Raw genomic sequence first — 27,849 nt, forward strand, 5'->3', positions numbered from 1 at the left:
TCACTCGGGCCTCGAATGATGTCTTCATTCCTGCCATGCCAGAAATATCACTTAAAGCTCGTCCCTTAGGGTACACTTTCACCCAGGAACATGTGCACGCAAGTTCAGCGTCGAATCTGTTTTTACCTTGTTGGTTTTCACCTCCTACGCTCTTTAGCTACGTAATACTCGACCAAGTTCACCGACTCTGTGAAAACAAAAGTATAATGTTCACGGAAAGCTTAGCGGTTATGATTAGCCGCTGATGTAAAAATATAATCTCAACTTCGGCCCGATCGTATTACCCCAAATTGAATCTCGTATCTTTTGTTCCCTTTACCCAGTTTATCCAAGTTCCCCCACCATTAAACATTTGATTACGAGAGTACTAAATGAGTGCTTTTCCACAAACTGCGAGACCCAGGGGCATCGCACTCACAAAATGCAACAGTACACACACTGCAAGACAATACTCACAAATAAATGAGGAAAAAAATTGAAATGATACATTTCTGCAAAACATGCATTGTGTCCACATGGATCTTTCTCTGGACATGATGGTAATAAGAGAAGAGGGGCGGACAAAGACATTTCAACCACACAGCAGCCATCCGGAGCCCTGTGGGACACTCTCTCAGGGATTTTGCTGCTTGAACGATTTCTACTGTGTTTCTTTTTGGCCCCTTGAAATTCCATCTCGCTCGCTCCTCTTGCAGAAAAAGGGGCTGCAGGAGAGGTTCAAACCAGTAGGAATGTAAATGAATACCAGATCTCCCAGTATTGCCCCATCGCCGCGATCCGGAAATGATTCGTAAAATGTGCAGCCAGGACTGCGATAAGGTGAGAGCGAAGGAAAAGGAATCAGACAAGCTTGGGCTTGAACCCTCTTCTTCGTTCCTTCCCTGTCTCAATATTTACATTTGACCTCTGCTTTCTCACAGTACCTGTGCTGCGTGCTCTGATAATCTACAGACAAAAAGAAAAAAAAAGAAAAATGGGAAAATTACCAAGACTGGAAGAGGTGTCAAATCATGTTTTTATTTGAAGAGAATTATGCCAAAAAAAGGTTTGTGTAGCTGAAAAATACGTCTCCTTTAATTTAACCGGGGTGATGCTGGCGGCCATAGCTGAAATGATTTATCATGTCGGTGCAATTTTATATTTCCAAGAATAATTGGTGCCAAGTCAAGCACACATTTTAGGAAAAAAAATATTTGATTCCTCCTTTGTTGCCTGAGTTTTTATGAGAATATTCATAATTTTACTCTGCATGGTGGCGCAGTGGTTAGAGCTTTTCGACCTCACAGCAAGAAAGTTCCTGGTTCAATTCCCAAACATGGTGAGAGAGCTTTGCATGTTCTCTCCCACGGTCCAAAAACATGCAGCTGGTTTATTGCCCAGATGTGTGAATGAGTGAGTGAATGGTTGCATGACTATATGATGCATGAATGAGTGAATTATTTTATTCCTCTATATGTGGCTCCGCAATCAACTGACGGCTTGTCCAGGGTGAACACCTCCTCTCGACCAGTGATGGCCGGGGCAGGCTCCAGCACCCTTGCGAGAGCAGGAGAAGTGGTATAAATAATCAATAAATGAATAAATGAATGAATGAATTACTCTTAGTTATGCGCACCTCCTCACTGGAGACATTTAGCCTGACATCAGGACTGGCGAATAGATTCTGCTGTATCAAACTGCCAGTCAATAAAAGACAACAAATACTGCATAGTTCACTGGAAAACCAATATTTCTTAAAGTCATTGAATGTGGCGAGCAAATTACAATGCTGTTAAGTTTTTTTTTTTGCTTCACTGGGCTTCATTGTGTAACTTTTCTCACGTAACTCAGCAAGATCTACAGCTCTTGACTGTTCACACAGATTGTCAACAAACAGGATTAAGGCGGTGGGATCCAACAGCAAGCCGACATGTGTTCAGGGTGAGCATGTTTGGCGTTCCGCCATCTTTTTTTTTTTGTTTTCCATAAATAATGTTGGCTTCTCTCCCACGCAAGTTGGCTTGTTTTACTTGCGTGCAATATTTCCCGAACAGTGCGTCAAAAAAAGCCCAGCGCTCGGGAAAAAAAAAGCTCCAAAAAGTTGAAATTTTTCAAAAATTATCAAAAGAAATCAAAAAGCACGCTATTCCTTTATGTGGACAATTGTGTGCCCACATTTAAGCTCATGTGTGATGTAAGAGCCAACATTGCCGTGAACCAAAAAACCCTAGAATTTTTTGAACAGGCACATTAGTGAAAGTCAAAGCTCTGATGTTGTTCGGGTTCTGCTACCAATTAAGTGTGGTCCGGAGAAATTCAAATGGTGAAACTTAATGTCTTCCTCTGTATATGAGGCTCCACATCTACGTGTCAGTCAACTGGCACCCAACCGCCCACCTCACTACCGTCTCCTTCCCCGGCTTCGGAAAAAAAAAAAAAAAACGCATTACCGAGATGCTTGTTCCACTGCCAGCAATTAAATGTCAGGTCACAACCATTCGAGCAGCTGGGTCCTGTTTAAGTGTGCTACAGTGCACGTTCCGTACAGGTCTCAGTTAATGGGGTATCATGAGTCCAGCGGGCTAAGCTCATGCAGATACAAACCAGCTGGCCTTATAGCTTATTAGCTTCCACGGCAACAACACAAAAAAAGTGAAGAGAATTTGTCTTGAAAAACCAGTTGAACCTGGATCAAAATAAATCACATCACCTCCAGACTTACATGTACAGACGTGAACACGCACTTCTTTCTGGGTCAAGGGGCAAGTCCTTCAAAAGTGTGTGTAACTCCTTATTTTGTAGAAATTTGTTGCTTCTGTAGTTTACTCAGCCGACTAACCAAGGAGCGGAGGAGGAGAAAGGTCTCCAGAGTCAGAGTGGATGCCATTTTTTGCTGAAAATTTGTTGTTTTTTTTCATCCGTGTTTTCAGCAATGCCCTAATTACTGCGCACTCCAACTGTGATCCACAAACTGTTGAAGATATCGTGTAACTTTGTTCCTCCTTGCTGATAAATTGAGGTCTTGGGGATGTTAGTGTGTCAGAGGAGTGCAGTTGCAGTCCAAGTCGTCTAGTCAGCTCAGCCGAGTGACTTCAAATGAGCCGGCACCCCAAAGAAAATGTAACGACATCTTGGATTTTCATCATCCCCCTCAAAAAAAGGCCTTTGCCTGAATCCACAGAACTTGAAAATGAATTTCCGAAGATTCCACAAGTACCACATACGAACTTGGCTCACTCTGTTAATCTTACACTACATGTACCATCTGGAATCTGGTTAAAGTAGATTTTGAAGGAAATGTCAGAAACCATTGAAAATCACAACTTTTTTTTCTTCTCACATTTGTGCACAAGCCCTGCGGGACTGCACGGGTCACTGCGAGTATTTCCATGTCTTATTTTGGAGGGTTGTTTTCAGAGCCTTTCAGAAGAGGAGACTTATAGGCCTTTTTTTGTTTACGGAAGCATGACTGTGTGTCCCAAATGAGTCCCCGCGGGCCACTGGATGGTCACCCTATCACAGCTGAGGCACGGAGAAAGGGCCGGTGGTGTCTTTGCTTGCTAAGCCATTTTATTGTTGGCCAACACTGTAGACAACGTTCACAGTCTTTGTTCGCAAGGTATTCCACATTTCATGTTGGGATTAAAGGGGACTGGCAGAGGCCGCGGTATTTCTATATGTGGCTGGGAGGCAGGAAAACAAGCCAGCGGCAGTGGCTTTCACAGGCTTCCCAATGTGCCTTGACATTCCCACAGGGACTTGTCATCTATGACCTTTTACCCTTTTCGCCCCCCTCCGCCAAAAAGTGGGATGCCAGGAGTGAAATGCATATGCGGAAGCATATTTTCAATCGGGGGGGGGCGCACACAATAAACATAGCCAAAGCTATTGAGCAAATTACAAAAAAAAAAAAAAAAAAAAGGTTACAATTCAGATTTTTACATTAACCAGTTGCCGCGCACATAAAACGCTTCAATGAAAACACGGACTGCAGCCATGAGAGCTCTCTCAGCAGATTGCCAGGAATATGCCAGTTCCCGAAGAAAAACGGCGCACTCCTTTCAAGATTGTTTAGACTGAGGAGCAAAAGATCCTCCGTAATTCCTGACGCTATCCTTTAGTGTTTTTTCTCCGTCTCTAACTCCACTCATCTGCACACTGCATCGTCTCCTCTGCCTCGGGCTCCCCATATAGGGATCAGACATGAAACATCTGCTTTTGTGATTATGCAGGAAAAATCCCTTAAAGCAGAGGAGTGATTGGTTTTCAGCTAAAGAGTAAATTATAAACCTTTTTATCATGGTGTGTTTAATTACCTCACAGACACTGTGTATCTGCAGGGCCGGAGCTTGACAATGGAGTCTATTGTTGCATGTTTGACAGCAGGTTATGATATGCGTATGATCTTGATGACTGACGGCCGAACCGAAATAGAATTTCCATGGGTCCGATGGAAATTGACAGAGGTGGGTTTGGGGGGAATATTATGTTCAGTGCGAGTGTGTGTTTATTGACAGTACACGATCCAGAACTTCCTTTTTACCCGAGGCCTTCCTCTCACATTATATCCCGGTTTTCCGTGACCCCCTTTCCTCCTCTGCCTGCTTTTTGGACTCCACTAGATTTAAGCTCCTGTCCTCCAGTCATTTTCCTGCCGCCTATATTCAGCCACGGTCAGCAAGTGTTATTGGTAGGTATTTCAAAAAGCGGAATTGCATTGTTTGCGTTCCCCAGCCAAATGATACAACAGGAGCTCTTTCTACTTTGGGAACCCGACGTGTCCATCTTGACATCTCAGAGAAAATCCGAGAGGCAGACATACAGAACAAGCAAACATCAGTGAGCGGCGTAGACGCCAGGATTAACGCTAAGGTGGTTACTGCTGTATTTATTTAAAACTCAACACCATCCAAACAATTTTTACAACAAATATTTTTACAAGAGACGGCAAAGTTAAATATGGGGTCGAGCGTAGCGGGAAGGGTTTGTCCAGCTGAGCGCCTTGTTCAGGTCAGTGCCGATCGGAGGCAAGTGGCCAAACATTCAATTGACCCACTGAACCATTTGCACTGCAGTTTAAACAAGATGTTGGACAAATGTTAGAGGAAACAGAGCATGGTGGAATACTGGCTTACTGTCTGTTGTCGTCTTTGACTTGGCTTGGTTTTGAATGTGTGTCGCGCTCAACACCTTTGACTTGGTTCAGACACCATATTTTACAAAGTCCGGGTCTGCATCGCATAACTTAAAAATTCAGAGAATTGCATGTCAGACATGCACGCGGGTCACACAGCTGGGAGTGCGTGTGATACAGTCAAACTTCCATTTTTCATTCTTTATCTATTCGATTTAGGTGCACGGTCTGATCTGTGTGCGTTTCCAGTCAGACAAAGAATTCAGAAGACAAAACACAGTGATTGAACCAAAAAGGAAACCTAATCCATACTCAAATGAAAGCACAGAAAAACACAGAGACGATGAAAGTAAACTGAAATAAATGAAAATGAAACCTCACGTAATGAAAAACCCTGTGTTTATTCTGACCTTTAGCCTTAACATTTGCAATGGCAACCAAAATCTGTCTGAAGTCCCTTTATGAGGAAATAAAGTCAAGAAGTGAAGCCTAGTAACAATACAAGAAATAAGGCATTTTAGATTCAATTTGAATAAGAAGGAATAAGAAGATTATTGAATATTACTTTCCCATGATTCATACCTCTCTGTCCGGTTCGGGGCTGAATCGGTGGGATAATGTTTGGATGAGACGGGTGGAATTTTCCCATAATCCATTTCTTCCTGCCCAGCTGACGATTTCATGCACATTTCTGGAGGAGTGCTGTCGAGTTTTTTCCCCCTTGGAGGACAAAAACATCATCAGTTATTTTCACGTCTTAATCCGTCTTGACTCCAATGTAGAGACGAGTTAAGGATTTGTAATGGACCATGCAAATTTAAAGGTTACAGACCGTGATGATTTTGGCCCATTTTATAGCAAATTTCATGTAGGTCGCACAGTTAGGTGCATTTTTGGTGTTTGTGTGCGTGTATGCGTGTGTGTGTGTGTGTGTGTGTGTGTGTGTGTGTGTGTGTGTGTGTGTGTGTGATTTAGCCCCAGGCCAGGCAGACAGGTAAAGTCAGGCACCCCCCTGAAAAACAAACCAATCTGAGGAAACAAAGTTCAGCAACATTATCTGTGAACTTTGACCCTTCGACTCTTAATGGCAATGCCTGAGTTTGTTTTTCATTCTTCACATGTACCCCACTCACCCAGCAGATCCCCGCAGAGGTTTTTTTTCCCTCCATGAGATCCAGTTGTTTTCCTCCGTGACCCACTGCCACGTCTCTTAAGTACCCCATTAACATCAATTTGCTCAATTTAATTAGAATGCGTGAAGAGTTGGCAACTTGGCGCTCTCCGGCCCGAATGTGTAACTGAACTTAACGCAGCTGTTCCAGTCTTAGTGCCCACTCACATGTTCCGTTAGGAGATGCGCTGACAAGCCAGTGGTGGAGTGACTGGCTGCAGATGTGTTCTGTGGCGCTTTCCTCCCAGGATACGAAGGAAGAGATGAGAGGATGTGTTTACTGTCACGAGAGATGGATGAGAATCATCTCTGATGATTTCAAATACCCAAAAAAGGAGCATTCTGGGCCGCGTTCAGTCAGACGTTCTTTTTCTGCCATGCAATTTTGTCTCATGTGTCCAAATGATAACATAATTAAGGTCACCAGAGAGAAAGCCCTCTATGGTGTGATTAGGTCGTGTTTGTGGTACAGACATTTTAACGGCTCGTGCTGGACGAGAACAGACTTTATCGAGCTGAGATTACGACGGCTGCAGCCCCCGCAACCAAGTTTCACGGTGGGAGATTACCCAGTTGACTCATCGATGTTTGTTTGGGGTAAGCGTAAATATCTCCACTGTCTGAGCGGCAAAATTCACCACTGACCATAAACTAGAGTTGCAGACTCCACTGTCAGTAAAACTTGTCCGACAGAGACAGCTGTGTTCTCAAGGGGAAAGCTCTGGTCATCACTATGGAGATGATCTCCCTCTTGGCAGCCCATGCAGAAACAACCACTCAGAGCTTTTCTCTTAAGACTCACAATTCCCATTAATATTGCCTCATTAAAGTTTTTACTGCAAGAAGATTTTTTTTCGCGCAGTCATATCTCTTATGTCCTAATAAGAACAGGAACAATTATGATTGGGTCTGCGAAGTTATCGCCCATATTTAATCAAATCATGCAGAATCTGTGATTCAACACTCAACAATGAATTACCACAGCAGGAAGGTCGCTGAACCTTATTACAAAGATAAGTTCTGTTTTTATATCCTGAAATCCAGTGAATTGCATTGAGACCAAATCTTTCTATTTTTTTTCACCCTAGACTAGTGTTTGTGTATTCATGTTATATCATGTTGCTGTGTTACTTATTTGGCACAGTAAAACCAATCTGTGCTGTATGATATTCGGTGCCAACAGTGTGTATCCATTGTTTTTGGAAAGGGCATATGTTACAACTGATATAATAACAGATATAGTGGTGTTTGTGTTAACTCATATCATAATTCTTCCCTAACCTAAACTGTTTAAACTTGTTGACCTCTGTAGTTGCTATGGGCAGACATCATAGGAAACAGCAGTGATGTTAATGGGAGCACGTCAAGCCTCAAACAACCTCAGCTTAAAGGGCTTGTTAATTATTAGGAGTAAATCAAAAATGTCAAAAAAATTTTTGTCTTTTACTGATATACCAGGGAAAGCCAGAGGGCTAGATCAGATGACTCCTTGCAAATTCTCAATCCCAATGGAATTTATACGCAGCCGTTTTATTTTACACCAATATAATTTTCAGCAGCGGTCAGCTTTTGAGAAAATACATTTTCGTTTTTCCTAACTTGTAATTCTTTGAAACAACATTTCTATAGCCGCCAAGTGGTTCAATAAACTGACTAATTAACTTACTTTTAATAATTCACTGTTCTTGGTTTTTAATTTAGGTTAGTTTTCCGGCAACTGAAATAGTGGTGTGACACTGTAGGTAAAAAGTAACACAGGGCACATTATAGCTTTATACTTTCAAGCCTACTGATAGGATTATGGTATTCACAATCTTACACAGCTTACCCTCCATGTGAGGCTTAAGTGGCTGCAACACAGAAACTTCTCTACAGCAACAAAGAATTGATCGCTGCAAACCGACAACGCCATGAGCAGAGCATGTTTTTCGATGCCTTCCATGTAAATTTGCGTCTCTTTCAACATTGTATTTGTGCAACTGAAATCAGACTTGATAACAGGTCATCAAGCTAACAGGCCAAGAGACTGCAGTGAAATTTCAGCAAGTGTCAGAAAAGGGCTGACATCGCGGAGGAAAAGAAGTCCTGAAGCTCAGAAAGCGAATAGTGGGAATCCAAACAAGCTTCTCCTCGTATTCCTCACGCTAATAAATGGGGTGCAACACAGAACACTGTGCTGTCTGTAATTCTTTGGCATCAGTTGAAATGCCTCCCAGCCCTCACAAATGTATGACATTACTGATACAAATGACAGTAATGACTATCATCTGGAGGGTGGCGGAGCCGGGTCACTGCGCTTTCCAACTTGGAGTTCTTAGCTACCAGTTTCTCTGCACATGAGGAGACCTGAAAAACTGCTTCTTAAAAGAAAACAACCACCCGTGCTTTCAACATTGTAGCCTGGAGGCAAAACTTCCCTCTCAATCACTTGATTCCTGGTATTTGCCCAACATTGAAGTTTTTACCCAAGTTTTATATGGCGTAGTCCTCATATGGTTTTTTTACATCTGCGTTTTCAGAGCTACTTTTGCAATATATGCAGAGTGCAGGAGGCGAGAAGCCTTATGGAGCGCTTTAGGACTAAAAACTATTTTTTTAAAATGGCATCCACCTTTGCGTACATTTTTAGATGATAGCAACCACCTTGAAACTGTTATTTTTTGACCAATCTCCAGGCGGATCAAGTCAGACGGTGCCTTGTTGAGGATTTTGTTTATGGTTGGTGGTAGTGAGTAGAACAAAACAATATCAACATAGCCTGAAAACCGGGATTCTTTGGGGGGGGGGGGGGGGGGGGTTGTAGCTCGGTTGGTAAATCGTGCATCTCTCAAATTGCAATGTTGCTGTTGTGATTCTCAGCCATTCATGCATGCTTGCTGAAGAGCCCCTGAACAAGACACAGAGTCCTCAGTTTCTCCCAACGGCCTGGTAAGTGATTTGGATGGCAGCTCTGAGTGGGTGAATGTAATTTACAATACTTTGGTAGTCATAGCGTGTCATGTGTATCGTGAGAGACAGAGCTCATGACAAGAAGCTTCAGAACTGCAACCACCCAAATAAACCTGGCTGCCTGGTCACCCTCATTTGGTTAAATATTTCTTGTGTATGTAACTTCTTGTGAAAATTGTCTTGTCGTGGCAGCTGGACTTGAATTTCTTCCCTTGAAGATGTTTTACCAATCATCCTAGAATCCAATCATCTTCAGAGCTGAATTTACCATGACCCGGATGACTGAGAATCTCCACTGACTTATGAACCTAAACTGATTTTGCAGGGTACGTAACGGATTCGTCAGCCACATAGCGTCCATTTTCCATAAGTCTTGCTTCTTTGTGAGACTGAGATAAAGAAAGTATACGCTTAGCGCTATGGAAACATTTAAAAGCAAATGTTGATTTCCATAAACTCTGGAAAAAAGTTGATCATTTCTCAAGACGACAATGAGACGTTGATGCTTTGCTATTTACTCCCCACTTCGAGGTTTTCTTCTTTGTCAGGCTCAGTGGTTTTCACAAGCCCATCTTCCCATCTGTGTCTCGTTAACACTGGCTGTGTTCACTTGTGGTATTGGTATATGCGGCTTGCGTCGCTGCGGCCAAACGCTCCTCGACGAGTCAACTCGAATGTAAGTCTTAAATTTGGAGCAGGTCTCGAATCTACTGAAGTGATGGCCACATCATAGCTTCAGCACAGTAACAAGAAAGAAAGGACTTTCTTGTAATGATGTCACTTGGGTTGCGTACAGTCCACATCTGCTCAGTTATTGTACATCATATCTAATTTAATGAAGAAAATGCGTGCTTTATGTAAAACAAGACAGAGATCACTTAAAAGGCCAGGAGAAAGTGCAGTTTCATAGAGGCAGTTTCTCAGCATCCAAGCACGCTGGAAACCACATCGGCTATCTAGCCTAAAAATAAAGGACAATTGAGTCTTTTATCTGCCAAACACAACTTTTGATAACTTTCAGCTCACCAGCTCGCTGACAACTACTGAGCACATGTTGTTTCCGACTTCATCTCCAACTTTTCCTTGTTTTCACAAGAATAATTTGCAAGTTTGGGTGCGTGTGTGTATTTATTGGGGCTGTGGGGGTGTTGAACAGATCATCGCTGACCAATGGCATAAAAAAAAAAAAAAAAGGAAAAAAGGAATTGCAATGATGAATTACGATCCCTGGTTTACATTAACAGCACTCTGTGTAATTCAAAGCTGTTGGATGACACGAAATTATATAGAATTAGTGTCTAAAATATTATTGTACTCAGGGGCAAATGACTAAACATGATTCAGGTCTCTTTGAAATCCCCACAAGCAGGTTACAAATTCTGCCTTTCATTGCAGCGTCCATTTTTTAACCTACACTTAATAGTACAAACGTGGCCCAACTTCGCTCTTTATTTGTATCAATATTGATCGTACACTCTGAGCCCGTCATCCCTTCAGCATCGTACTGTATGGGGGAGATACGAGGAGGGGAACATCTGGAATGAAAGGAAGGAAACATTCTTAGTACAATGATTCGAAAAATTGAACAGCTTGTTTGGATTCCTTCCTAGTTATTTGACTCAATGTAATGTTTATGGGCGGGTTAATGTACACAAAATTAGTAGGTTTGTAAAATGCCTTTGAGTGAAACACGACCCCTGATGTATCGTCAATATTCCTGGAGTCCACACACAGTCCAAAAGAGACTTCAGCTGTGCAACTTCACCAAAGGAAGTGCGTGTCCTGGAGTCGCTCACAGATCCCAGCAGCCCATTGGTTCAAAACCCCAACAGAAATCTGCTAACATCTGGCTTTTAAGTATAATGGAAACAGGTTTAATCAGTATTTACTGCCGGGTCAATTGACTCTACAGTACTTAGCAGCTCTATTTCCGAAGTCTCCTCGCCTCCCTGTGTAACATCTGTAACTCTGTCATTTGTTCCACAAATTCCCTGACAAAGTCCGCTCTGACTTTGAAAGAAACAATGATGTAAAAGATGTGTAATTGATGCTATGGCAACCACACTCAACACTGGTTTACATGCTTCTCTTTACTGTTCAATATCCCTTGTTCCTGATACATTAGGTTTTACAACACCTGTGATATAAATCATGGCACACTAAAAAAATAGATATATATGTAATGTAGCAATCAATTGCCAACAGTGACACACTATGTCCATAAATCTTAAACACCTGCATATATTTTCAGATCGTGCTGGAAAAGTAGGTCTTTAATACGCAGCTTGAGAATATCACTTCCTATTATTTGCCCATGACTCCAAACACCAAGGTAAATACGAAAAAAAAAATGCTTGCAGGCCCTGATCGATGAGTCTTGATGATAATGAAATTGATTGATTGTTATGATTTAGCGCTCACCATTCTATGAAGTGCAAAAATGACTTGTTGAAATGTTGAACAAAGTGTAAATGGATGAAGGTAAATGCATAATCTACAGATGATGTCCAAGATTAACATTGCTTTTGGCGAAATGCTGTTCATGCAGTTTAATAAGCTTCAAGGCCCTGCGGAAGCATGGTCTTAGCTAGTTCGCACGTTGGCTGGCACCTCAACATCTCACAGGAGTCTAGCGTAACCTATTGCAAGAGCTGTGACACTTTCCACTCCTGCCGTCAGGCTTTTACGAAGATAAACAACAAGTTTTGGTCCCTGTTTTCCCCCAATAGTGTGTACTCAATAAATATACAGTGTATGGTGACATGACGAAAGCAGAAACATCTAGTGACCGCTGAACCAATCCATGCTGTCAATATAGTTGTTACAAAGGCAAGCTGCCCCACTTCTGTGTGTAAACAAACTCTGTTGTTCAGTCCACCTCCTAGACAACTGGAGCCATTACCAGCAACCGCAGAAACCCAAGGCTCTTCGCTTATTAAAGATTGCTTTCTACCGCAGTCATTTTCTAAAGCCCCTCTACTTCCAACCTCCTCCTTTCCATCCCTTCCTGCCCCTCTCCTCCAATGTCATTCTTTGTGGGTTTGGGGTTGGTAAGAGCAAGGCGTCACAGAAATCAAGCCCCCCCCCCCCCTCCTTTTTCTGCTCTCATTCTCCTCATCCGTTTTTTTCTTCCTCTTTCTCTATCTCTCTCTTCTCTCCTTCTTTTCTCTATCTCTCTTCTCTCCTTCTTTTCTCTTTCTCCTCACTTCCTTCGCTCTCATTCCTGAGACTGGGCGTTCATGTTTTTTAAAGAAGAGCCCATGCCAAAGCACATGTCAAGAGAGCAGAGTGTTGTCTAGAGACAATGAAGGAAGGTCAGTTTGAGAGAAAAACCACAGGAAAACCAAGATGTATGGATAGGAATGGGTCCGTGCCCTGGTAACAGTGAGCTTAGGAGCCGGCCGAAGCAGTGTGTGGTTTGCTGGCGCGGCCCAGGAAGAGCAATTTACATCACAGAAGCAGAACCCATTGAACTTAATACAGAAAAACATTGGCTCCAACCCTTGCCAGAACACAAGAATACACACACATCGATATTCTACATTTTCCTTTCTTTTTTTTCTTTTGTTTTTTTCTTCGTCTTCCTGGGTTGGAATTGTCTTGAATGTTCGTATATGCTTCCAGATGTGTCGGGAGTTCAGCGAGAGATAAATCAGCAGACAGTCCAAGTATGGAAAAGGGGCAAACATGCTGCATTACAATGCATCTTACTTTTGTGTGCACGTCTGCATATATGTGTGTGTGTCTGTGTGTGTGAGAGAGAGTGTGTGGGAGGGAGGGAGTAAGACCCTTGTAGATGTCACCGAAGGAGGTCTGAAAGAGCTTTTGTTGATAACTATGGTGGATGATGTTCTCAACGTATGGAGCTGTAGATGGTATCTGTTTTATCGTGGGCTGAGGGAGGGGGAATGGGAAAGATCCACATAGCAAACACTTTATTCATCGTTTAATGAATGAATGAAATATCATTGTTTAAACACAGGTTTTTTTTATGGCAACTCTTGATCATTATGGGGCTTTCCAATAAAGAACCTTCAAATAAGAAACACAGGGCGGAAACGCAAGTTGGAGAAGGAACAAGCTAAATCATTGGCAATTTGGGGAGTCATGGAGTCAAAAGGGAGCGAGGGAGTGGAGAGTCTGCAACAGGCACATCCCACTATTTTGTGGTTTCATATGAATCATTTAAGAAGAGTTTACTGAGGAATTTCTCACACATGGACTCCTTGTAGCTGAATGAACCTGCTGGAAAACACACGTCGGGGTTTTCAGTCTGGCTGCGTCCTCGGATTGCAGCTGAAGCGTGTCTCCATCCATTATAAAAGATGGCATCACCAAACCCCTAAATGTGAATGGAAATTTGAAATCAAACCAGACACGCTATTTGTTTAACATGATTGAAAGAGCTAAATTAACTCCAAAAAAAAGAAACACCTAACATTGGGGGCATTGTTGTGCTCTTTTTCATTAAGGATCATGGATTTGATTGGCGGCCGTCTGCCACTACTGTTGTGTGGGATTGACACTTAACATTAGCCGTTCAGGGAAGGTGAGAGTTTAGTGTGGCAACGCGCCATCAATCCAGAGATGTGAAACATGATTCATGATGCTCCAAGGAGCGTCATTCCATGGACGGGATAAGACTCTGCAGTCTCTTACTGCATGGAGGGCACAGACTTACATTCCCACCAAAGGCGAACCTGGCCCGCAGCAACATCCCTCAAACACTTGTCAATGAGATTAGACAATGGCTTCAAGGGAGTGAAGCGGGGGGAAGGTGGGGTGGAGTATTGAATTCTTTCCGTGCAGGGATTTTCCGAACCCTGTCGGGTTACAATTAGACAACTCTAAATTGTATATCTTCCGTGGCAGAGGAATGTGCAGTGCCCCGCCCCCCTCTTCTACCCAACCTGTTAATGTGAGAAATAAAACTTCTATCTAATCTACTGTCAAGAGAAACCCATAAGTATAAAATGTATTTTGGTGAAGAATAACGACGTTGTATTCCATCGTTGGTGTTTGTGGTTTAACTTGAGACACTGTTAATTTACTGGTTTGTCTGTTTCCTATTTGTTTTGTGTCATCATAGCATGGGAAATGTCACAAGGACAATGGCTGAAAATCTGTGAGAGATTAGTTGAAAATAGCTGGAAGGACTGCCAAAAGTAAAATCTGCCAAAATATTGCAGGATGTGACGCAAGAATCATTGAGATGTTGTGAGCAAATTAGGGGGAAATTAGACAATCGGTTAACGCATGTTTACCAGCGAAGCAAACAAAAAAAAATTTGATAAAGACAAAAATAAAATGATCAACAGATGGATACACTGTTATTTACCATTCATTTACTACTTATCCTGCGGTCGGGGTTGCCGGGATTTTGGAGCCTACCCCGGCTGGCATTGGGTGAGAGGCGGGGTTCAGTCAATTGCAGGGCCTGTTATTTATCAGTTCAACTGAATTTTCACACAGAACAAAAGTCAAACAAATCTATTTTTCCTCCCACTATCCTGTCTGCAGTCATGGGAGCCCGAGTCCCTGGGCTCTCTTGCCATGCAGGTTCAGCATCGGCCCTGCCAGGCACACACTGTCATTTCATTTCTATTATTGTATAACATCAGCTATTACCTTGTAACTGTTAGCTCTATTATTATTACCAGCAGGAGATCATTTGTTCCTTTGTCTGTATCACGCTCTTATTTTTTATCTCTCAGTACTTCTTTCTTGTTTACTCGCATTCTACCCTCATTGGTGGAGGCAGAGGTCGCCTGCATTGAAGCGGTAAAAGGTAGTTCCTTCCTCGCCAAGTGCTTTCTCATGAGGTATGCTGGTTGTCTGTGGATCATTTCTAAAGAGTGATGGAGAGTGTCAGACAATTTGGCGCTTTATAAAGAAAATCTGACTTAACTTGACATATAATATAGCCGCAGATGGAGGACTTTTTCAGGAATATTCCTCAGTTGCTTATCATTCAGGCCTTGTTTTTTTTTTTTTTTTTTTACCCTGACATATAAATAAATCACCTTGTTTTAACCTTCACCTCTGGCTTCTCACTTTGATGATTTATTTTCTGACTTAACTTGACATGTAATAAATCCGCAGATGGAGGACTTTTTCAGGAACAATTCCTCAGTTGCTTATCATTGAGGCCTTGTTGTTTTTTTTTTTTAACCTGGACATATAAATAAATCACCTTGTTTTAACCTACACCTCTGGCTTCTCACTTTGATGATTTATTTTTGTGCCTGATGAGGTAATGAGACCCGTTGCTGCCTCGTAAACCTGCCGCACAAGGATGAAGTCAGATCATAAGAGTCAAAGACCCCCGCATCTTTATGGGGATGAATTTGGGTGTTCGGGAAAATTGTGAGAACGCAAGGAAACGGTTCTGTCTGTCTAGGATACTATCAAAGGTAAACACAGACATTTAGGCAGCACAGCTGTTGTGATGCTTATTGTTTGGGAATGCCTTTAAGCCTGTATGTGTGTGTGTGTGTGTGTGTGTGTGTGCTTGTGTGTGTGCGTGTTTGGCGTGGGCATGCTTAGCGCTCTGTCTGCCTGTCTGCGTTTGACTTCTCGCTTAGGCCACCTGTGCGTGTTTATGTCTTGGAATGCGTATGACTAAAGCTACAGTGTGCACGAATTACAGCGACACTCACGGAGACTCCTGGCACACCTGCACGCCGCACACAACTCGCCTTGTCTGGTTTTAAGTCTCCAAGGGGAGGAGGATATTCCACTGAACAGGTGATTAAAAGAATGGTTGTGACTCAAACCCGACAGGTTGCTTGCTCCCACAGCTCGACATGAAAAACAGGAGGCTGCTAGAATTTGTTGAAGCATGAGGGTTAGGTAAAAAACAAACAAACAAATGCTACTGTTTAAACGCTATTGTATCTGTTGATCAATATACTTTCCTTGTGATTTTTGACCTTCAGGCTTACTATAACAATGCTTCTTATTCAACATCCATGAGCTTAAAGGTTTGGTTTCATTCATTCATTCTGTATCTATACCACTTGTCCTGCACCCAACATCGCAGGGAGGGCTAGAGCTTATCCTAGCTGTCATTGGGCGAGAGGCAGGGTTCACCCTGGACTGATCGTCGGTCGATCACAGGGCAACATATACAGTAGGGAAATACAACCATTCACTCTCTCATTCACTTTTCCTATAGAGACATAAGACCATTCAATCAATCATTCACACGCCATATAGAGACATGTGGCCATTCACTCTCTCATTCCCACGTCTGGGCGGTATAGGGTCTCCTGTGGGGTTTTGGACTGTGGGAGGAAATCTGAGAACCCAGAGGAAAACCACACAGAGAACATGTAAAACTGACCAGCCTGAATCGAACCAGGGGCCTTCTTACTGTGAGGTGTGAGCGTTAACCACGACGCCACAGTGCCAGCTTTAAAAAAAAAATTAAAAAAAATTAGAAGGATGATGTTGATGCGTGTAGGCAACATGATTGATGTTAATGCTATCCATTTGATTGTTTCAGATATTTTTGTTATGTTTAATAACAGTCTCATGTCGTACACCCACATTTGATCTCTTTCTTGTTTGCTCGTTACTACATGTTCCTATTGATGTAGGATTTTATTACTTACAGGTATGACATTTATTGATGTTTTTAAGCACATCAAGTCTAGTCTTGTCATATGAAATGCGCTATATGAATTAATTTCTCATGACATCGGTGCCTCTTGCACATGACGGTAGACCAGGAAACCCAGGGCTTGCAACTCATCAGGGTCAGTGACAGGAGGCACGTTAACGTCCAGCACACACACACAACCCGTGGTTTTCTGGAGGAAGAACAAAACCAGACAGTTCAACTGCCATATTATAAGCCTTTATCATTGCCTCCGAGCCTGATCCTGTGTGTGTGTGTGTGTGTGTGTATATGCACGCATGCATGACTGTGTTACAAAATCAAAACATTAAGGGAAAGATATGGGGATTTATTTCCATGAACATTTGTGCAAACCCAACATTATTTACACGCCACAATCAAACTCTTACTCAAGTGACACGTAATCCTGCGTTGAATTGCCGATTAAATGAAAACTTTTCTTTGGATTTCTCTGCTAAGGAAAACATGGAACGTGAAACAAGACTATCTCAAATTTAAACTAGATAAATTTGAGATGGATATGGTTGGACCCAGGTGGGTCTCTTATCATCGTCGCTTGCTTTCAGTCTTTCCAGTCCATCTCAGAATTCTGTCCTATCATAATCTTTATCCCTCCTACTTTGCAAAATACTGAGATGTAAAAAGAAGAATGAGCGCTTTGTTTAAATTCACTTAAGTGTGGCTTAAATCTCAAATCATTACGGCTTTCTTGCAGCTCGGAGGGACTAATCTTCTCACATGTCTCCAGAGGCAGCGGAGCTTTCCGCACAAACAGCAACATCAGAGAGAGGCTCTGATTAAATCTGACGCGCAGAGGAGAAAATCCAGCCTGGCTTATTCTTGTTAATCAGCCCAAATTCAAACGTAGGTTGTTTTTATGTAGATTTTGAAATGACACGACACATACACATACATCAGGAGCTTCTGAGCTCTTCTTTCTCTCAAAAGTCTGCATAAGCGTAATTTGACTTATACTTGAACAATGTAAACCCTAAAAGAAGGAAAATTGCTTTTAAAACAAAGATGATGCACACATAAATTGAGAATATATATATAAATATATATATAAAAATATGCATATAATGATCATGTAAAGGGATTACCCAATATTAGGCTGTCAGGAAGATTTCGCCTCAAGACTTTCCATAACATCATATGCAGTTGTGTTAAGAGTTAACTCATCGCCCAAATTACATATAAATGATTAAATTACCTCACTATAATTTGCCCTGGTTGACGTTACTTCTTTCATTTCTGACTTTAGTCCAGAGCAACTGCAGCCACTTTTGTTCTTATTAATGTTTCCACTATTAAGAAAAAACAAGGGTATCAGTATTCCTCTACTCTAACCCACAGAGAGCTCTTCGATTTCATCCGAACCACTGGGTTCGTGTTTTGGGGGGGAGAAAACAGTTAGGAGTTTAAGAAAAAGCAGCCATTTTTTTGGCGGAGGTCGTCGGTTGCCATGTCTGCATTGTGACCACAGTCCCAGACGAACCAACAATACATCCTGAGTTTTCGCTTATCGCCTCCGCCGGTCAACGATAAAGCCCTGAGCCCCAGACGATAACAGCGCCCAGGCATGAGACAAGTGAAAACACAGTGTGCAGACACGACCACTCCCTCACACATTTGCACCAATAGTGTTGTGTTTAGAGGCAATGGTTTTCAGAATCTTCATTTCTATTGTTAACTATTTTGCTCATTTACTCACGTGTCAATATGACCTCACTAAAGTTTTGCAACATGTTTCCAACATCCCATGTTTGGCAGCGCACAGCCATGGTTAAGCCTCATGTAACTGAGCTATGCAACATTTAAAACAATACTGAGATGCATGACACACACGCACACATGCACGCACACGTACACACATACTGAATGGTGCTCAGAGGCATTTTAGTCTGCAAGCAGCACAGATAATACCCTGATAAGACTGTTTAGACTATTAATTCAGTAGAAATGTAAGTCAGATTCATTGAATGGTCGCGCCTGTGTTTTGTTTTGGTCCCTTAGAGAGTGAGAGTGAGGGATGTGGGTTAGCTTGAAAGACGGGGGTAAAGTAAGCGATGGCAAGACTGAAGACTTAGAAAAAGAAATGGCAGTATTAAAAAGCTAAAACGTTATTGTGCAAACATTTTCAACTCAAGCGCTCCAGGCTAGAAATTTAACTGAGTTAGTTTGTTTGAAAAGTGCAACACAACATTCACCATCTAGGACACAACAACATCCATGATTGACTACAATCATGGCAACCGATCAGTCACTTCCTTCAAAAGCTCAATACTTGTGTATTTAAGTATAGTCACATTTATGTATAATTTCTAAGCGTCAGAACATTTAAGTCCACAGTGTAAGGTGAACCAGGTGAGGAGTTAAACAAAGAGAATAGAAAATGAACTCTGGGAAAGTCTATTTCAAGTGCATCAGTAAATACAATATATTACTGGATAAAGAATGAATCGGGATAAGTGAAAAATTACAGCGCATAATTACAGGAAGTAATCCATTCCTGGGCCCCCCAGGTTTGGAGGGCAGAAGCCATATATTTGTTGCACAAGTTGTTTTTCTTAGATCTATATCTGAAAGTTTTCCTTTCTTTTTTTTGGTCATTTGGTTGATGATTATCAAAATTATTGAAATCGTTCATCAACAGCAAATTAGTGAGGACGTAGTGGTTAGCGCCTCGGCCACACGGCAACAAGTGGTGGGCCTTCCCGTGTGGTTTGCATGTTCTACCCGTGGGTTCTCTGGTTTCCTCCCATAGGCACCCGACCTCCCACAGTAGGTTCACAGGAGACCTAAAGTCCAGATGTGTAAATGAGAGAGTGAATGGTTGTATGTCTCTATATGTGGCCCTGTGATCATTTGGTGATTGATCCAGGGTGAACCCAGCCACTCATAGGCTCCAGCAACCCTCTGATCCTGAGTTCAGGATGAGCAGTATAGAGAATGGACGAACACATGAATGAATAGTGAGAATATAGAAAAAAAGCACTAATCTGACCTTTAAAAAAAAAAAAAAAAAAGCATCTTTTTTACATCCTTTCATTTAATGCTGGGGGTTTGTTGAACATAATAATAATAATAATAATAAGTGTAAATATGTGGAAATAAACAAAGTAAATTAATTTCTTCATGGGAATGTGTGTATAATTAAGCCCTATTATATAAGTAGTCTATTTTGGCACCTTTGCTGAAAAAATAAAAATGTAGAGACTTTCAATGCTCTGGGTTACCTGTAGTTAGGCTTTTAACAATAATACCATTCACTATATACAAGTAATAACCTACAAACAAGCAACAGTAACAAAAACATTATTGTAGAGAGTCTACGACCTCTGTCATCTCCTCAGGCCTTGACCTCTCTGGAGCTTTTCCTTTTTTTGACCTCAAGAGCCAGTGGTCAGCACAACCCGTCATGGGCCAGACAACAAAAAAACACACCGCAGTCTGAAACCACTAAACCAGTTTCAGGCCTCAAAGAAAACAAACGTCTCTGTGCTGCCAGTTTTTATCATTTTGTGTGTGTGTGTGTGTGTGTGTGTGTGTGTGTGTGTGTGTGTGTGTGTGTAAAAGGTCATTAATTAAAGACAACTCAAACACAACCTCGAGCCTCAGAGACATTTAAATGTGTGACACACAAGAGAGAGTGTTTCCCAGAGCTGACATGTAAACACCCAACAGGTCTGACTCGGTTGCAGTTTTGTTTAAGGCTCTGGCTGAATCATTCACTCACACCTACTGTAAAGCCTCTCTTTTGTCTAGTCGAGAAAAAAGAATTCCCATTAAGATGAGACAAGAAAGGACATAACCCTTTTAACCTGTTCACAAATTCTCTCACTAGTCCTGACAATGTTTCACAGGACTAAATCTGGATGCACACATGTGTACTCAAAAGAACAACAAAATTAGAAAATAACATGGACTGTTTCTCTCTTTCTGCTCAAACCCTGCTGGTTTGCGCTTTGTGACAAGAGAGAAATGTTAAGTCTGTTTTCCTATGCTGTGCATCAAGGCAAAAGAAAATCACTAAAGGCTTTAAATATTTGCAAATGCCATGGCATTGGAGGTAACGCTCATCTGTGAGCCATTCAAACGCTGCATGGTATTAAAACATGCATCTGACATCCATCTAAGCTGGAACAGGAGGTTCCCCAAGGAGGGGCGAGGAACAACTGAAACCAAATGAAACAGCCCAGTGGACCCGTAGATCATCACAGCTGATAATGTACTTATAGCCAAGCTTGACATAACATTAATAAGAGTGTGTAAATGTATGCTGACAGTGAGTAAGTGCTCAAGCACACAAGGGAAGAGCAGTGATCCACTTGAGAGCGCGCACACACAGACACACACTTGTAGGAACCAAAATGAAAGTGATTTAATGTCACCAAAAAGATCTTTTGGGAAGTGCATTTTTCCATACTCTGTCCTTGGAAACACAAAACTGTACACACACATGTTCTGTTCGATATATACAGGCTGTTTCAGTGCAATTGTGTGTGTGCGTGAAAGAGAGAGAGAGAGAGACTGTCTCTATGTCTTGATACTTCAAGGAGAGAGGAAAGTAAAGTAGCAGCAAGGGGGCACTTTATATCCAAGTCAGGCATACAGCAACCTCCGCACCAGCCCCCCCCACACACATACATAGGTCTGGACAACAGTGATATACTGAGGGCCCTGAATTCACAGACATCAATGACAAACAGGTAGACTGTGGACTGTCCCTGGAAAGCAATACTGTGCAGGTGTGCGTTTACATAAAAGTGGGATAGTGTTTCACTATGTGCATTTGGACTACATAAAAAAGATTTTTCGATTTTACAGAGTGGTGCCCACAGGGAATACAAAAGTAGACCAAGGAACGCCCCTCGTACAATTTACATCCATTCATGTGAGAGGAACCACTGGCGCCAGATGGGAAGCTTGAATACACCATAAAAATGAACCTTGAAAAAGACTTTTCCTTAAGTGAGACATATGGGGGTACACGAAAAGATGGATAACAAGATAACAAATAAACTATCCCACACACTTCAGTATCATCACAACGCTTCTCCCTGTGAGAGCCACTGGTCTGAGAATGGATTCTATGTTTCATAAGCCCTCCTCTGAGGAAGACTTCCTTTGTTTCGAAACAGAGAGAGGAATGAGAAAAGAGATGATTGAGCAGATCACCTGCCTGCAGCCACAACACTGCCTCTCTGTCTTCACACGCCAGTGGCTTCAACCATGCACACACAGTGTGCATCAGATTTCTTATCTCGGTTTGTCTCCTTCTGTAGCATGACAAATAGAGTAAAGCAAGTTTTAACGCTGAGCAGTCAGCCGCAATTCAAATAAAATGCAGCGGTCTGACATGTAACGTGCTCATAGCAGAAAAAAATATATATCAAAAAGAGGAAAAGGTCTATGACAACCTAAAGAGACAATCTGCAAATAAAGCCAAAAATACACAAACATTAATTTGAAAAGAATGAAACGGAGTTTACACCACAAAGTATATCATTTTCTTCAGATCCTGCAGGTACATGCATATATACATGGGTGTGTGTTGACAGACACAGTTTTAAGAGTTGTCTGTAGTAATTAAGTGACCAAATCTTAATTTGCAAGGAATCCAGTGACATCAGTTACACTGAGTCGATGCAATACAAAATTATAAATATGGGGCATATTTAAACAGTTATTTAACTGTTGACATTTGTGTCAAATAAGGATTTGACCACGATTAACCCAGGAACAGTCTGCTCCCACGGCATGAAAGGGGGAAATTGGGAGAGTGTGTGTATGTGTGGGTGGGGACTCATAAAAGAGAAGCTTTTAAGCCCCCTGCCCCTCCTCTCCCAACACACGGACTGATAAAAGGAAAACAGTGATGTCACAACTAGGAATTCATTGTATCAAATCGAACAAAAAGGAAGTGTACTGTGATGTCATTGAAAACAGACTCTTCACATGAAATAGTGACACTTTACATGAAATAGTATTATCGTTTAACAGTTGTTTAATATTCATTGCTTCTTTGTTCACTGTTAATTCACATACCTTGAACGCTTGAATGTGAAATGTTACCACACATTTAATATGAACAACATACCCAAGGAAAGTACATATTTTAGCTTTGTAATACAAATATAAAATGGCCTGTAATGGAATAGTCTAGTTTAAGTTCAAGGGCCTCCTGAATTCAACTTCGTTTTTTTTTGTTTGTTTGTTTTTATAATTGCATAAATTGTTAGAATATCTTAACCTTTACATTTGTAAAAGGCCATTGGTTCACTACTGCTGCCATCTATACGTCAACATAGAAGAAATTTATATTGTTCAATGCATTTTGAATGCTTTATTTGAGTTTTCAATGACACAGGAAGAGGGCCTTGAGTTGATGCAGTGTGGTGTCGCAGCGCCCTCGAGAGTCGGGATCAAATACTACCACAGCAAAGGGATAAGCATCATATTGGCCAATTTCGCCCATGTGATCAAAACACAATCATGGCGGCCTCCGCGGCAGTCCGGTGTAGCACGGGGCTGACTTTCAGACTTAGTCGGGTTATACCGGATTGCCGCACTTGTCCTTTTGCGAGGTCGAAAGGCCGAACGAACAACGCGGCTCACTCGCAGCGGACGGCCTCCTTTGACAATTTCAAAACCATCAACCGGCATTTGCAGACGAGCATCGGTAAGTGGCGTAGCTTTGGCTAGTCGCGGCTAGTTGTCACTCCATCAAGAAGCAAGCTTTGTGAACCGCTACTTTGGTGATAATCGTTAATCACAAATCGTTTAAACTCCTCAAAGCTTAAATGAAATGTGGTTTCAGTTAACTTGACGTGTGTTTGTGATCGACGGATATTTTCTTTCGCTGAGTAACACTTGTGTAATTTCGGTCAGACGCGGTTGTGAAACGTTTGTGTAACTTGTCAAACATTCCCGGGATGCGGCGGCGTTTACCGCCCTCACGAACCTGCTTTTTCTCCTCTGAATCTCAAAAGGTCTTTGCCACGGTGAAGATGGGAGCTCAAATGCGGAGAATCCGGACGACGTGTAAGTCCCTTTTCCTTAGGATTTGGGTTACATTACGGTTACGTCTCTTACTGAAATTTCGAAATCAGAATGCTATTAATCTTGCCAATAACGAAACTATTGTCGGGTCCACTTCTTGTGACTCACTGGTTGTATTAGGACCCATAAGTAAATACAAATGGCAAGTACTTTAAGGATGGCCTGCAGGCTATTAGGCAACAAATGTGTCTCCCTCAATATTCATAGCAATCCCTGTTTACTCACTTAATTTGACTCGATCTTGGATTCTTCATGGCCAACACCTGTCAAGTGTAACTCTGATTTGAACTTGTCGGTTCCTATTTGTACCTAGACAGGCACTTCCTGTTGACTTATCACAAGCAACAATCGGTCAGGAAATAACTGTAGAGTCCATAAGTAGTTTAATGATAGAACTAAGGTGGGATGTAATAAGTGGGGAAAAGTAGTTTCTAAAGAGTATTTTTGGCGGAGAGAGAAATGTAGCACCTCCCAGAGGGCAGTATTCTGCATGGGCTATGAACTTGTCTGCATTTAAGTTTGTGAAATGCCTTTTGCACTCAGCAATTTTTTTTTAAATAAATTTATATTTGATTTGAGAGCTATTCTCCATTTTTTTTCCACCTCTGATTTTTAAGGTTGTTGACTTTCAAGACTACAGACATTAAGCAACAATTCTTGACACCCAGTGTGCCAAGAAGGCACCAGGAAGTTATTGCTCTTTATCAATTGAAAAGACAATATAGTGGTCTCTGTTATTTATGAGAACGTCAAGCATTCTGGCTGAAAAAAGTTTCCAGGAAGTTCCAGGAACTAATTTATCATAAAAGTAGCTTTTAGGAAGAGAGAGGGCAAAACTTGAACAAGAATGACCTTCTACAATTGTTAAGAAAACACAGGGAAAGAGCATGATAATTCTTCCAAACAAATTACAGTTGAGCCTATTTGCAAGGCAGATTTTGTGTAAAAGTTTAAGACAATTAATTTTGAAATGTAATCGAATTCTGTTTTTTCCCCCTCTGTCTTGCAGGGTTAACGTGGTATATATAGATCGATCAGGCCAGAAAATCCCAGTCAAAGCCAAGGTGGGAGACAATGTTTTGTACCTGGCTCACAAGAACGGAATTGACCTTGAAGGTGGGTGACGTGGATTTGCTATCAAGTCGAACCCCAAGGATCATTGCTCACTATTTGTATCTTTCTCGTAGGAGCCTGCGAAGCATCGCTGGCCTGCTCTACCTGCCATGTGTACGTTAGCAATGCCCATTTTGACAAACTGCCTGAACCTCTTGAAAGGTAGGAGTAACGTTCCATACACTCTGATATCCACTGCTTTGCGCAATGGATCGCAGGCAGAATAGCAAGCAAATGACAACTGATCTATCGCTGCTTTAGGGAGGATGACATGCTCGACATGGCACCTATGCTTCAGGAGAACTCTCGGCTGGGATGCCAGATCATACTTACTTCAGAGCTTGAAGGCATGGAGGTGACGCTGCCCAAAGTGACACGGAACTTCTACGTGGACGGCCACGTTCCGAAACCTCACTGACATGACGCACAGGAACACCAAGGCTCACACAGGGGTCCATGTGTTGCGGTTTAACACAGTGACCACGAAGAGATACATGACTGAATGTTGCGCTCTGAGGCAACTCCACCAGATGGATTTTATCTCCTGAAAAAGTCACAATCAGGGCAGAGGAGATCAGACACAATCGGGGGGGGGGGACAAAACAAAACACTGGTGTTGAAATAATGGTTATATTCCTCAACAAACACACCTGTTTAATGTAACTCTGTCTATTTATTTTTGTGGCGTGATCTCAGGCCAGCATCCAGACACCATTCACTTTCACAAACTGAACTTTGAAAAAAAAAAAACTGGTTGTGTCGCACCTGGCAGACGGGGTGTTTTTCAAAGTCCAATTTTTGAATCTGTGAATGGAACATTCCTTGTTACAGCTCATATACGCACAAAAGTCAAGTAATTTGAGCCAGTACACCCTAGGAATCCCATTTCTCTGGTCACATTTAGTATGCATAGCATTTTCTTTGTGTCGTTTGTCAAACTCCTCGTAGGACTACAGCAGGACTTGCCATGAATCAAAGCAGTGGATGTACAAGCTTGCTTTTCAAAACAAAATAAATATCACTTGAAACATTTCCAAAAAAAAAAACTGCCGCAGTTCAAGAGGTTTTTTTTGTAGTTTTTAAATTAAGTCAATAAGAGGACAGCTTAGTATTCATTTAATAGGAAATTTTACTTAATTTCACAGGTGTAATTGGGACCATAAGACTGGCGGTGCAGGGCTTTCAATCACCCGCACCTGAGTATGATTGTTTCATCGGGTTCAGGTGTGTTTTGGTCCCCAAACAACCCCATCCGACTTGTACTGTACTCGTCTAAGTTACGCACAAATGTAAAAGCGAAATTATTAACGTCGCATCTCGCAAAGTATCTGAAAATTGTGCAATAAAATGAAAGTTTTAATATTATTTTGGGAGAGATTGCTGTTTCAGTGTTTCTTTCTTTCAAAGCTAACGACCCCCGGGCAGAGCGATGCCGGAAAGCATCGTGGTCATTATTTATTTTTATTTTTTTTACCTCGTTTTTACGGCCAAGCAGGTCCCTCGGTGCTCCTCGCAGGGGCGGGCAAAACCGGATGCTGTTGTTTTAAATCCGGGTTGTAAATTAGCTAAAACCCGAAACACCCGCGGGGCCTCAGGGCCGGAAGCCGGGGTCAGGTCATCAAGGCTCCGCTCTGCTTCTTGATGTCCCGCCGCTAGACTCGACGGTCTGCGCATCTGAGGGTCCGAGGTGAGCTCCGGGATCGGGAGTCCCGACGGAAATTGTGAAAATGTCACGTCCCCCCCCTCCTAAAAAAAAAAAAAAAAAAAAGGAAAAACAGCGGAGTGATTTTTTTTTTCTTCCTAATTTGTTCATTTAATTTTCATTCCCAAGTTCGACACAAACATCAATCAATGCTTTTTGTCTTTAAGTTCAGAGATCAAACGCGAATGTCAACGAGGCACTTCTCGAGATCCGTAATGTTACCGCAATAAATAATGCTAACATGCCTATTTTTGGGAGTAGTTTAAGAACATTGTTGAGGGGAATCTCTAGTTTATATAAATTCGTAACTTGAAAGCGCTGTTCAAAGTCGAGATTGCGGACTTTGCTTTTTAATTTATAAAAGCAGAGGCGACCACAATGTAAACGCGGGCTCAACTTCACCTCGTTTTTTTTTTTTTTCTCATCAGAAAATCTTGACGTTTTTTCCGCGTTTTAGTAAAAGGTTTATAGCCAGAGACAGCTATTCATGGGCTAAAATAGTCGATAGTCCTAAGCACAACTGTAAGGTTATCAGGTTGTAACGTGTTCAAAATTCAATTTTTCATTAGCCTTAACCTGTCTACAATAGACAGACAATTGTTTCACATGACCTGTCTGCCTTACTGCTCTAGGCGACAACTAGGGGCACTTTTGCTGATAAAGAAATGTAGCGGTAGTTTTCTTTCTAGAATACTATTTCCAAATTTTATTGCTAATGACCTCCTTCCTTTCCTTTTACAGGTACTCTATTCAGGGGTCACCACAGCGAATATACCTTCTCCATCTAACCCTATCATCTGTATCCTCTTCTCTCACACCTACTGACTTCATGTCTTCTTACTACACCCAGAAATCTTCTCTGGTCTTCCTGCCTGGCCATTCCAAGCTTAGCCATCCTTCTACCAATATATTTACTAATCCTCCTCTGCACATGACCAAACCATCTCAATCTAGTTTTTCTCTGACCTTCTCTCCCAAACGTCTAATGTGTGCTGTCCCTCTGATAGACTCATTCCTGATCCTATCCATCCTCTTAATTCTCAAAGAGAACCTCAACATTGTTAACAACCTATTCCGCTTATATTTGATCACTG

The 27,849-nt window shown here is 41.9% G+C and overlaps 1 protein-coding gene and 1 long non-coding RNA gene across 2 annotated transcripts; one reads left to right on the forward strand and one right to left on the reverse strand.

The window, feature by feature from the left end:
• Positions 1-129: 129 nt before the first annotated feature.
• On the reverse strand, positions 130-25,497 carry LOC147228802 (uncharacterized). The gene is made up of 3 exons (XR_015106883.1): positions 25,387-25,497; positions 5,696-5,833; positions 130-187 (listed from the first exon to the last, which is right to left on the reverse strand). It is a non-coding gene; the product is annotated as an uncharacterized LOC147228802 (long non-coding RNA).
• Positions 23,349-26,099, forward strand: fdx2 (ferredoxin 2). The gene is made up of 5 exons (XM_086156108.1): positions 23,349-23,560; positions 23,871-23,922; positions 24,950-25,056; positions 25,128-25,215; positions 25,315-26,099. Exons 1-5 carry the CDS (start codon positions 23,374-23,376, stop codon positions 25,469-25,471), a joined length of 591 nt encoding a protein of 196 aa, XP_086012234.1. The 5' UTR covers positions 23,349-23,373; the 3' UTR covers positions 25,472-26,099.
• The last annotated feature ends 1,750 nt before the right edge of the window (positions 26,100-27,849 follow it).

Source organism: Fistularia commersonii, chromosome 12 (assembly GCF_037954325.1).
Source record: "Fistularia commersonii isolate RoL2024-O1a breed Wild chromosome 12, RoL_Fcom_v1.0, whole genome shotgun sequence".
Lineage (NCBI taxonomy): Eukaryota > Metazoa > Chordata > Actinopteri > Syngnathiformes > Fistulariidae > Fistularia > Fistularia commersonii.

Bases quoted from the DNA above. Each gene is read 5' to 3' on its own strand.
- fdx2 (XM_086156108.1), top strand. From the start codon at position 23,374: ATGGCGGCCTCCGCGGCAGTCCGGTGTAGCACGGGGCTGACTTTCAGA. The intron at 25,057-25,127 runs GTGGGTGACGTG...TCTTTCTCGTAG, and splicing joins GAACGGAATTGACCTTGAAG to GAGCCTGCGAAGCATCGCTG. The intron at 25,216-25,314 runs GTAGGAGTAACG...TCGCTGCTTTAG, and splicing joins CTGCCTGAACCTCTTGAAAG to GGAGGATGACATGCTCGACA.